The sequence below is a fragment of the Neurospora tetrasperma genome, assembly GCF_000213175.1.
Source record: "Neurospora tetrasperma FGSC 2508 unplaced genomic scaffold NEUTE1scaffold_6, whole genome shotgun sequence".
Classification (NCBI taxonomy): domain Eukaryota; kingdom Fungi; phylum Ascomycota; class Sordariomycetes; order Sordariales; family Sordariaceae; genus Neurospora; species Neurospora tetrasperma.
The window spans coordinates 3,789,313-3,801,356 of NW_009799104.1; the positions used below are offsets into that span (position 1 = coordinate 3,789,313).

General features: G+C 52.5%; 3 protein-coding genes across 3 annotated transcripts; 1 reads left to right on the top strand and 2 right to left on the bottom strand.

The window, feature by feature from the left end:
- Window positions 1-337: 337 nt before the first annotated feature.
- On the bottom strand, window positions 338-4,066 carry NEUTE1DRAFT_149083 (uncharacterized protein; the record flags this gene model as incomplete). Its single annotated transcript, XM_009856511.1, has 4 exons — window positions 338-2,905; window positions 2,974-3,159; window positions 3,243-3,749; window positions 3,830-4,066. The coding sequence occupies 4 exons, from the start codon at window positions 4,064-4,066 to the stop codon at window positions 338-340; spliced, it is 3,498 nt and encodes a 1,165-aa protein (XP_009854813.1).
- A 3,875-nt stretch (window positions 4,067-7,941) lies between these two features.
- NEUTE1DRAFT_125022 (uncharacterized protein) lies at window positions 7,942-9,640 on the bottom strand (the record flags this gene model as incomplete). The annotated part of the gene is made up of 4 exons (XM_009856512.1): window positions 7,942-8,174; window positions 8,327-8,852; window positions 8,949-9,383; window positions 9,599-9,640. The coding sequence occupies 4 exons, from the start codon at window positions 9,638-9,640 to the stop codon at window positions 7,942-7,944; spliced, it is 1,236 nt and encodes a 411-aa protein (XP_009854814.1).
- A 1,061-nt stretch (window positions 9,641-10,701) lies between these two features.
- NEUTE1DRAFT_118346 (uncharacterized protein) lies at window positions 10,702-10,967 on the top strand (the record flags this gene model as incomplete). Its single annotated transcript, XM_009856513.1, has 1 exon — window positions 10,702-10,967. The coding sequence occupies one exon, from the start codon at window positions 10,791-10,793 to the stop codon at window positions 10,953-10,955; it is 165 nt and encodes a 54-aa protein (XP_009854815.1).
- Between the last annotated feature and the right edge of the window lie 1,077 nt (window positions 10,968-12,044).

Sequence of the window (12,044 nt, forward strand, 5' to 3'; positions counted from 1 at the left end):
TCACGCTGTATCTTGAGCTTTTGAACCGTTGAACGTTCCAGGTTAATTCATTATCATTCCATTGTGGGCGAACACCAACCATTCAAACGTTATCGATCCAGACCATCCTGCTCCGCCCACCTCACCCTCTCAAGTAGAAGTCCACATCACTGCATCGGCATCAAGCTAAATGGGTAGAGGTATGTGCATTCATCAGAGAGAAATATTTACATTATAAAGGTGTGGGGGGTATCCTTCGCACATGAAACAACTCGCCGTCCTTTTCCTCTCATTCATTTCATCGCTTCCATCATATTCCATCCATTCAAGCAAATGACATCTCAAACGCAAATCAACCTCACCTCCTCCACCCTACCCTCTCCCCTCCCGCTGCCCCTCCTCCCGCCCCCGAGCTATTAACACAGACACTAAACAAATCATCCACAAACGTCATGACCACCTCCTCTCCCTTCTTCACCTCCACTTTGCTCGCTGCTCCAAGTCGGAGACCACCCACGCTGGCACCGCCGCCGCCGCTTATATGTACGCCGTCCATGCCGAACCCATTGTACTTGTTGTAATTGTCGACGGCCAAGCTAAAGTTGGATTTGGTAGGGGACGTCGGCTTTTGTTGTTGTTTTTGGTGGGATATGGAGCTGGAGGTAGAAGCCGAGGTCGAGTGATCTAGTGGATCAGAAAGTGAAAGGGTTGTTGCATGTGACAAGGGGCCAAGTTGGCCGAGGCCCTGACCGAGGCCGCCGCCACCGTGCGTGTTATGAGGTAAGGGGTGTGTACGGCTGTAGCTTATCACGCTTTGCTCGGATGCTTGATGATCGTCGGGTGATGAGTGTAGGTCGAGTGCCCCTGGGTTAGTGGGATAGGAGTTGCGGCGGTTTGTACCAGGATGGTCGTGATGAGAGGGGCTTGTCGTGGTGGTCGACGACGACATCAAAGTCAATTCCGCACTCATGGAACCTGATCGCGGCCTTGATTTGGCGTGCTGGTTCTTTCGGTCATGATGATGCCCATGTTTATCTCCCGAAGTACTCAGGAACCGCTTCCTTTTCCCTCCATGCTGCTGCATCTGCAGATCGAATGCTCCTCCTGCGCTGTTACTATGCTGATGGTTGCCTTGGCGGTGGTTGCTACGCAAATGGTGATGCGGCGACGTATGCTGCGAACTAGAGACAGCCAGGGCAGAGTCATCGACGGAGATGGAAACATCTTGGGAGATCATGATGCCGCCCCAGGAAAGCTGTCGTGGCTTTGTGTCGCGTGGGGGGAACAGGTGAAGAGTAGGGTGGGCCATCATCTCCTCGGTTGGTTGTTGTTGTTGCCCCTGCTGTTGCTCTGCTGAGCCAGGATATGGTGAAGGGGAAGGCGAGAGTCGAGGAGGCGATTGTGGCTGCAGCTGGATTTGGATCCCTCCTTTATTGTCGTCCGAGATGATGGAGCTGTAGACGTCGAGGGAGTGGGTTGAGACGCTCCGGTGCGAAGATGGCTGGAGGACATTTTCCTTGCTGGAAGAGACGAGGGATGAAGAGTCCATGCCGTCTTTGCGCTGGTGACGCCAGGGGTGGAGGTCGTGGGATCTGTGGCTCGGCCGTCGCCAGAAGGGGAGGATCGGCATCGCCATCGAAGAATGAAGCCAGGAGGAGGATAACCATGCGGGAACTCCTCGTCGCTTGTTGGTCGCGGTTGACGTTGTCCGCAGGTTGTTGAGAATCGGGTAGATCTCGCGATGGACAGACCGAGCGAAAGCGCCGTGGTAAGGCGAGTTCTTGTAGGCCAACTGCCGCACCTTGAAGAATGGCAGGGGACTGAACTCAAATTGCGGGCAGTTGACGCTCGTGTGAATAGGAATCATCATGCAGAAGGTGAGCATGGAGCAAGTAAAGGTGCGCGAGTCATTGTCGGGCGACTTGCACGGCACCTGGGAGACTTTGGCCACCAGCGTTGCCTCATCGAACAGCGTGTCGTCGACAAGTGATCGGAGATCCTTGATGGCGTCGTACAGGATGCGAGCAATCTTGGCGTCTTGCTGGGGAATCTCCTCGCTGTGCCGGTACCGTTTAAGGAAGTAGGACATGGACATTCCGTCGTGGCGGCGGAGGAAGGCGAGGTCGGAGGAGTCGAGTCGTTCGATGGGCAGCTTGACACTGGGGAGCAAACCGCGCGCTTCTTTGCGGACCATGACATCGAATTGTTGGATGTCCACTCGTGCCCGGATGGCAAAGAGACCAACGTGTACGCCCGGATCCAGCATCGCGTCTTGCGTGTATCGTTCCATCGACCTCAACTTCTCTTCCAACTTGCCCGTCCGAATCTGCATGCTGTTGTTCATGATCCTGCAGACCTGGTGCAGGTCCGCAAAAAGGTGTCCCGAAGCCTCGAGCTTGTCGATCGCATGAGTTCCCTGCACCCTCTTAACCAAGAACATCAACGAACCATGTCCCTGATCGCCCGTCTGGATCATTCCCTTCTCTGCCAGCTCCTCCAAGATCGTCTTCTGCGACATCTCCGCCGCCGAAGTCGAAGTCGATCCCTTCCTCTTATCAAATCCACCACTGGCGTTCGAGTCCGGACCATGCACTCCACTCGTCATCCCACCTCCTGTTGTCAGAATCTCATCCCACAAAACGCCCGCTTCGTCCAGCGTCATGTTCATTTTCGTCGAGAGGTCGACGGTCGCCAAGCAGAACATTTCCCGGAAGACCACGTCGTAGTCCTCGATGATTTTCCCTTCTTCGTCGATAAACTCGATGCCCATGCGTGCTTTGTGCGAGTACGAGGTGGGACTGTGCGGAAGCGAGGCCAGGTGCAGCTCCATCTTGTCGGCAATTTTGGAGATGAGGTACCAGTCGCGCGAGGCTTGGTAGATCCAGTGGAAGAGGGGGTGGCCGGTTGAGAAGACGTCGTGTTGGGTCTATTTTTGTCATGTATGTTAGCGTGAAACGAGGGTGGGAAAGAGTAAAAGGGGTGTTTGTGTATAACCTTTTGGAGGAAAGTGGTGGTGATCTCCTCGCTGGGGAGGTTACCATCCGGAGTGACGAGGATTCGGCCATGGTCATCGAATATGGCAGCGGCGAGTGTGATCTTTTGCGCTTTGCTGGCATAGACTTTGCGAACCCTGCTCGAGTGGAAGGCCACGCCTGCCATGACCAAACACGAAGAGATGGCCTGTTGCCGTTAGCTCTTTTTTCCTTCTTTCTTCCCTCCTGCACACCAGATGCTTCATGTTGATGTTCCCCAAGACGACTCACCAAAAAAGGCACCACGATAATCGTAGCATTATGCGCCATCATACTCCTCACACTCTCCAAATTCTGCAACCTGTACCTCGTTCCCACCGCCGCACACCAATGCATGCCACTCACGCTGCCTGACAAAATCACCGCGCACCCCAATCGCTTCCACCAGCTATTCGTCCACTGCGCCTTGAACACAAAAAACAGCGTCAACGCCGCCGTGCTCGCAAACACGGCAATCACCGCCGCGCCCACCACGTACCCCGTGCCATAGCTGCATTTGTAGTTGCGAATGGCTGCCGAACCGAGGTAGTGCATGCCACATGTTGCGATGCCTGATAGCGCACCGCACAAGAGGATGCGCCACCAGGTGATGATGGTGGTGTTGGCGGTGATGAGAAAAGCAGACAGCAAGACGATGATGGGCACAAAGAAGGAGGCGGCGGTGAGGTCGGCGCGGTAAGCGATTTGGAGAGCGACTTCGCCGTGGTGGAGGATGATGGCTCGGTTGCCAATGTAGTGCTGTCAACCCGTTGCATCAAAAGGGGTTAGTGAGGAGGTCGTACTGTATTGGATATGGTAGAATGAAGGGATAAACTTACCATACACCAGATACTAACACCACCCAACGAAATCGCCGCTCCTATCAGAAGCAAATGATTGTAAAGGCCCTTGCGTGACGTCCTCCTGTTCATCAACTCCAGCGTCGATATCGCTCCGCACAGACTGATGATGTAGCTGAGTATGATGATGCCCGGCGACAAGTGGAATGGGACGACCTGGCCTAGGTACGACTTGGCCAGTTCCGACGGATCTTCCCCATAATGTGTCTCGTTCATGTTTGTTGTGTTTCAAGTTGCGTTCGTTCCTTATATGCGTGTTTCGTTTTGATCAACACCTATGTTGCAGTGCCTTGAGTACCTCGATGTACAAGGATTGTAAAGGTGGTTGATGATGAAAATAATGAACGATGGACCATTACATGTAGATACCTTATTGTTGACAAAGAGATCCGCGTCTATATCGCGTGGTAGCGTGGTATGGTACGGTAGTAAATTTGTTACTACCACTAATGAAGTTTGGAGGTAGGTAGTATTGGCTTGCTTGTGGTGGTAAAGTCGAAGTCGTAGGTGTTGTTGTCGTCGTGGATCCAACATGCCCAAAGGCAATTATCAAGGGGCGTTTACGCCGTCATTGGTTGGAGTGGTCCCGTAGATGTGAGACAGCAAGATGGAAGAAAAGCAACGAGTGGTGTATGGTGAGTACCAGATTGCCTGTGGGGTATTGTTCGGGTATGCGGTAGTGTATGGTCGACGTCAGTGAAAGGAATGAGTGTCGATCAGTTCGTTCAGTCGCAGAGATAGATGTCTAGAAACAACCGCAAGGAAACTTTTTACGATAAACAGCAAGCAACAAACTAGACCGTTCGGAAACGAAACAAAAAAGCAGGCCAGCGTGTTCGATATATCATTTCTGTCAAAGTCTCCCCTTGCATGAAATAGATAGCGTCAAGCCAGTTGGCCTAGAAGTACCCAAAGCCGGGCCCATCCCAGTTTTCATCACTGCACTAGTGTAAAGTTGACAACGACCCAACCTTGTATGTGTGTAGGGCACAGGGGTCTTTCGATTCGCGTGTGGCCAACCTAGTGGGAAAGGGGTTTGTTTTTCTTTTTCCTTAGGGGGATAGTCTTGCGAGAAGTGTGCCTCGGCCGTCTGGGAACTTTTGGCCATGGCTACGAGATGTGAAAAGACCAAATTATCTGACAGATTCACACCAGAGGCTTTCACTAGTGCGGCTGAATGCGGCTCTCTCGAGGATTCAAAGCCAAGGAGGCGTGATTAGTCGAAAACATGGAAGCCATATCGAGGAGTAGGTGGCCGCTAACCAAGCCCGTGTTTCACTTGGAGACAGAAAAAAGCTCGTGAGAACTTTCCCAATGTGATTGTATGCACGGACACCCCTTTGTTCCTCAATTTACCTACCTAGGTTCTTGGACCTGTTTCTCTGATTTGTTTACTCCCCCAAGGCATGGAACCAGTGCTGTCGTTTTTAGTGTGTGATTCGTTAGCCATTCATCTTGTCCAATCGGCCACGATCGGCTCTTTCGGCTCGCGTATCGGTACAATCCGTGTTCTTTGGGTTATAGCCCGTCCTCCTTGCTGTTAATTGGAACTCGAGGGTTCGAGCTGAGACCATCAATCCGCCAAATGTCTGAAGCCTTGATCCCAAGGTTGTCCAGGACTCCGCCTGCTTTTGGCATCTTGGCAGCTGAATGACCGGGACAGGGTATGTTTCTGGGGAACAGTGTGTGTGTGTACACCACACACTAAGACACCATTCTCTTGGCGACTTGGTCTCGTTTTCGGATCCTCATTTGCTCTGAAAGAGGGCTTGTAATTCTATTCGTTCGGCCCTCTCACCGTAGTCGTCGTCTCCGGTCTTCTCCACGATATTCCCCTCGGCTGCGGTGTCCGCTGGGATATTTGATGCAAGCTTGGATAAGGGGTTGACTTTTTCATCGATTCTATCGATTCTAGCGCCAGTGGATCGTCTTCAAACAACCGATTGCAGAGCATTGGCCACGACTGGGTCCGATTGTTCTGGGCGTGCTCCATCCGAATCGGAACCCCGGCGCCGGCATGGCGAAGGCTCGGCGAATGGTGAGTGATTTTTACCTTTTCTGGGGGGCAGCGACCAGCTCGGCGGCGCTTTGACTTTGCCAAAGGAACCGAAGTTCCTCCAAGCCCCCAGGAAAATCTGTTGATCCATCCAATCTGATCTCGGCTTCGGCAGAAAAACCGACCATCGAAGGCTGTGTGGAACCTTTTCGGATCCTCTGCGGCACCTACCAAGACTTTTAGGGTCTTTCTTAGTTACATCCCAGATCTTGGACGAGTGTCGATCGAAATCAAATGTCTGAAACGATGACGAACCCCAGACTCGACTCCAGAATGATCTTCCAGTGCAATCATCCCCAAGAGAAATATGTACTTGAATGCTTCGGTCGCGAGGTCCTTGAACCGGCATGGCTTCCTTCTCATCCAAAAAGCCATCCAGGTCCATCATCAGGAAGGATAGTATAGGGCGCTGGGAAGGCGCTGGGGAAGCGCGTTAGCTGGGACATAGATGGAGCTAGTGTAGTACAATGGGAGGCCTAGACCAGACATGGCGCATTGTCCCAAGGGAAAAGCAATGGGCCCTGCATCTCGCCTGAGACACCTGCATGACATTCAGTTGGTGATCGGCGATTCGGTAGTCATGGGTCTGAACCTTGTTTTGGGGTATCTTGGTACACTAAAGGGTTGTGCACCGAATATGAGAGTGGAGGTGTCCAGTGCTTTTGTTCATGTATCTTGAGGATCTCGTGAAAAACGAGGCGTGCGGAGAGGCGAGCGAGAGGGGTCCTGGTGAGTTTTTATCAGCATCACGGAAGTGGCAAATGGAAGAAAGGAACCAAGGACTCGAAGACGGGAGATAGACATGAGGGGAAGAGAGGACCGGTCATTTTTTTGGTCTTTTTTTTTTTCTCTTCTTTTTCTTTTCAGCAGCGACGGGGGTCTGGATGCAACAATCCCTTGCATCTCGCAGTCCGGAATCTGAAATCTGAGAATAAATATCCGATATCTGCTCGCACCTGAAAGCCACAAATACTCCTTTGGGGGATGACTGCACAAGCAACGTGCAATGCCAACGTTGCACGACTGAGCAGCATGCACATTGGCAAAGTGCCTCTAAGTCCTTTCCCGTCTTGCTGCATACCTATGACCTGGACACTTGAGGGGACTGCCAAATCTCAGTACCTCTATGCAATAAGTGGCACATACATATGAAGGATGGGAATCTGGCTTTTGGCGGCAGACGGGAGAATCTGAGACTGCATCTGGGAATGCGGTTAGAGGGCACCTTTTGGTGCCAGGTGTAGTTGCGAGAATGGGATATGCAGTTTCAGGGGGATTCACCGTACCGCCCATCACACCTGCACAGCTGAGATGGATACCTCTTGCTGTACGTACCTACATTAACTCCTTACCTTAGAGATTCCTTAACATCCAACTGCATATCACCTTTGTGCCCAGCAACTCAAGTCAAGGCACACCGCACCGAAAACACTCGGCGAGTTCGGTGACCCTTCATCAGTTTTCGTTTCTTCTTCAAAGGCCAAGAGTATTACCAACAAGCGTATCCCTTGTTACACCTAGCCATCATCCACACGTGCCAAATGGCACTAGGACCTGCGGACTTGACCGATGGCAAAACACCCAGGATCAACATCCATCGACGACCGAAGTCGTTCGGACAGAAAACTTCAAGGATGGGTCCTGCACCAAACTCTTGTCGTTTCCCTACGTGACCTTCCAGATGATTTCTTTGACTCCATCCGCGTTGAAGTCCACATGGTCAGCCTGCGGGCGAGGGAAGTGATGATGACGGGACGTTCGGCTGCGATTCCGGTGGTCTTGGTGTTGGTGTTCGAGTTGTTGTTGTTGTTCGACGAATAGCACTCGGTGTCATAATTCATATCTCCTTTTCGCTCCTGCAGTTCTCCGTTCTCCCGTCATCTTGTTGCATACCTAGGTACCTACCTCGATCCTGCAAGTACCTCAAGTGAGTTCCGCCCGCCTGTGTATCAGAGGTATGTTTTGCAGCTTCCATGCTGAGGGACAATGCATCTATCCCATGCCCGATCACTTCAAAGGTCGAGAAATCCGAAAATCAATCCGAAGTAACATAAGCGCTTTGATTATATTGAATGTCGGCGAGGTGTACTGTTGTTGCCGTCGCTGGTATCAAACATTTGCCGTTGCTCGTTTCCTTTTCACGTCCCAACTCCAACTCCCTACCCCCCCTTCTACTGCAGTCTTGTCCGTTCCCCATGCGGTTCCCAGACCGTTTCCATGCAATCTCAGCGCCGTAATCCACGGTCCTCACCCGGTCCCTCATTTCACCTCATCCGAAATTCAATGCGCGCGGAGCCCGGACCTTGAGTACATATAGGTGATCTGGGCCGCTCGGCCCTAGACGTCCGCCCCCTTCAGCATAGCTTCTGCAAGTTAGTAGCCTCCCACGTGACACAAGACACCGAGAAAAACAAACTTACCAGCCGTAAAGTCCACTTCCGCCGGCGTGATGCTTCCGCTCGTTGTCGGGCCCGAACTGCTGCGTCCCTGCGTCGACGTAGTAGAAAGGTGCGAGTATCCGCGCTGGTGCATTTCCGGTCGCACTACTCCCACTCCCTGACCGCCCTCGGCCGCAGCAGCCACCCTCCGCTTGTTCTTCTTCGCCTCCTTTTCCTCCCTCTTCTTTTCCTTCCTGCTGAAGTGTGCCGCTCTTTTGATTTGGTCTTCGACTTTCGGGATGAGATTGCTGAGGACGGTTCCGAGGCGGGCCACGTTCTCAGCGTCACGAGGCACAATGTGGCCGAGTCCGTGATCGTACATGACTGCGCTGCTTGGCTCGCAGACGTTGAACAAGGCGACTGCCGAGGTCAGGAAGGCGTCGTCGCAGCCAAAGATGTGAAGGGTCGGGATGTCGATGCACGTGCCGACTTCGTCGTATAGTTGCGCCGTGATGCGCTTGTCCCCTTCGAACTTGAGGGGCGGTGCGCCTGCGATGAAGATGGCGAACTATAGTTGTTGTACATCCCAGTGTCCCAAGTCAGCGTCTCGGTACTATAGGAGATAAGCTCCATTTAAACGAGGGAAGGTATGCGAATCACGAACCTTGATTCTTCGCTCCCTCCCCTTCTCTCGCGCGCACCGCTCCACCTCCTCCACAATCGTGCTCGCCGCCACCATCGCGCCCTCGCTGTAGCCAAGGATGGCATCGATCTCCGGGTCTTCATCGATGGTCTTGAACACGCCATTCAGAGCGTGGCGCCAGGCCTCTTGGTGCCAGTCCTCCTCGACCGTCGCGCCCTGCAGCTGGCGCATGGTGTCTTCGGGGTTCAGGCCGCGCGGTACGTGGCGCAGCCGGCGCAGAGTCTCAAAGGCATCGCCTTGGGAGACGTCGAGAAACCGGTAGAGAGGGGGTTTGCCAAAGTAGTCTTCCCAACCGGGGGGCGCGGCGACTTCGTGCGTGCCTTGCGAGTAGGCGAACGAGCCGAGACCACGGCGTTTGAATTCTTTCGCGAGAGGACCGAATTGGACTTCGAAGTTCTGTAAAGCGGGTCAGAGCTGTCAGTCATTGATGTCTTGGATGCAAGTACAGTTTGACTACGCTGGGGGGGGAGGGGGGGGTGCAGTTGGACAACATCTCTTGTTGTATATGTCAAACAAGGGATTATACAGTTCCAGTGAACTTTACTGCAAGATTTGAAGAAAGGGGAGAAAAACAAAAGAAAGAAAAACAGGAGATCAGGGGGTTTACAAACCTGTGCACTGCCGTAGGCACCAGGGAGGCAAAGAAACTTCATCTTGACTTGCTTGTATCGTAAAAGTCTTTTTCCCTCTCGTCTTTCGAGACCCAATGTCGTTCAAACTCGTCGGCACAAGAACAAAGTGAAGTGAAGTTTTTGAGAGGATGGATGGAATCGACTTAACACCATTTCCCATCCACTGTCGCGGTCGACCGTGCCGTTATTATGCCCTTCCCTTCCTGGCGATGTTCCAGGCGTGGTGGCGACTTCCTTCGTTGGTAAGGTACGGGGACTTGGGCGACTATCACGCGACGAGGATCTCTCAATTGTGGGTTCCGCGTGACCATTCTGTACTTTGGGCGTTAGCTCTTTCTTAGATGAGATTATGGACGTTTGCTGAGACGCTACTGCGATTTTCAGCCCATACTGGGCCACGACGAAGGCCCATCCCCCAGATATATCTTACCTTAGTCTTGAGAAGTTGGGACTAGGAACTGCGGGGTTCATGCCATCAGTGATAAAAAATGAGGGGGTTGAGCATGCCTGGCGTGTCAGGAGCAGTGGATGGTGTTGACGCACCGCAGCATGCCTGCCATTCAGGTGAGTTCCATTAGCGCCATGCGTCTACCACCCTTCTCATCAGTACCTCGACATAGATTTCTAGTCTGGCCATTGCTTTTGACTCAGAGGTAGCCTCCTTGATTCGCGTCATAAGTTGGGAAAATATGGATGTTTTTTGTCGACAGCATACTTGCTGGCGGGAAGATGTAGGGTGCTTGTCAAAACCTCTTTTTTCGAGTTTTTTTTTTTTTTTTCTTTTCTTTTTTTCTTGTTCTCCTCTTCTTGAGAAGCGCATGGCTACCCTAGGTGGCGAACATTGCGCTACAGTAGGTAAATTGGAGATATTCGGCTTAAACTTCTCCCCTTTTCCTTCCCCTCAGTGTCCTCTCTCTCCCCTCCATACTCTCTTTGGCTGAGTCCATGTGTGCCCTGTTGTGAAACACCTGAGAGGCAGGGCTGGAGCTTTGTTATTGGGTTGAGGCGTCGAATGTTCGTTGTACTTCGAGATGGTGTACGAGTGTTACGCCGAGAATGGTTTCTTTTTCTATTTGTCGGCGTTGAGGAGGAAGAGGCTGGAGGTGATGGCTGTGTGAACCGAGACCATGTGGCTGGCACACCAGCCTTTCGGTGTTGGATACTGTACGAAATGGATATGATGTGGTTGTCGGAATACGTTGGACGAGTTACGGTTTGCGACTGGATCGCTGTCGGTGCCGCACGAGACAGTGTGACTGCTAAAGCTTTCTATCACACATTTGATGGGCTTGGGGGTGCCCTCAGTGCCCTCCTCCTTCCCTCCTCTCGCTACTAGCATCGAGCCACTCTCGTTGGCTGAGCCTGTGTGGTTCTCTGTTCATGGGAAACAACACCCAAGAGGTAGAGCTGGACTTTCGTCGGATTCGGGCCTCGGGTTCGGGTTCTCCTTTCCGAAATCGTTTTACGCGTGTAGTGTACGCGTCGTGGGGTGTGTGTTCCTATTCCTGTTTGCGAGTATGCACCGGTCGGCACGATGATGCCTCAGGAGCATTGCTTCGTGCGGGACGTCCGGGAAAGCAGAGAACAGGCCACACAAGCATAGAAGATAGAAAAACAGCCCAACGGAGTTAGATGGGCTGTAGTCCGTGCGGGCTTCTCCAGCCTCGGTTGTGGTTGAGGAGGAGTTAGAGAGCAAGCGTGTTCACATGTCGATACCTCTATAGCCTCTTGTGGTTGGGGTCCATATTTGTCAGGCCGGCAAGCAGCGTTAAAGTGCTTGTCCAACAACCACACCGCCAGTCATTGACGGCTGCTAAGAAATTGTTAGACTGAAGCCTGTTTTAGGCACCATCCCCAACTCAAATTGCTCGAAGTTATGGGTCTGGACGTGCAGCCCGGCACGAGCTGAGCAATAAGGCTTGCTTGATCATACTAAAATAAGCTCCCATGAGTCGAGCTTGGCACACCCATGCGCAAATGCTCGAAAGCTGGGCGGTGAATGCAAGAGAGATGGTTCGAGGTCGTCGTCTTCATGTTGAATCAGTCGTTGGTGGGGAGAGTGAGCTGGTCAGGGCCACGGGGTTATGTATGGAGTTAGACGCAGTCGTCGAAGCAGAAACCGAAAGGTTTCGGAAGCCTCTTTGTGCTGGGAAGAGATCATGCTGACTTCCTTCGAATCACGCGAAGCTTTTCTTCGAGCGCCTGTAAGGGTTACGGGCGGTAGGTCGATTGTAGGATCGATTGGTCCCGGAGTCTGGGGCACGGACGATCGCGTCAGGTTGGGTTGTCGGCTGGAGAGACTGCATTTTGCATAAGAAGGCGACATAGCCATCCAGCCATACCTACCTCTGCATAGTAAGGTTGTTTGTGTCCAGCCACAGAGAGGTTTCTTCACTACAGCGACGTAGTTATCTCCAGATATCTG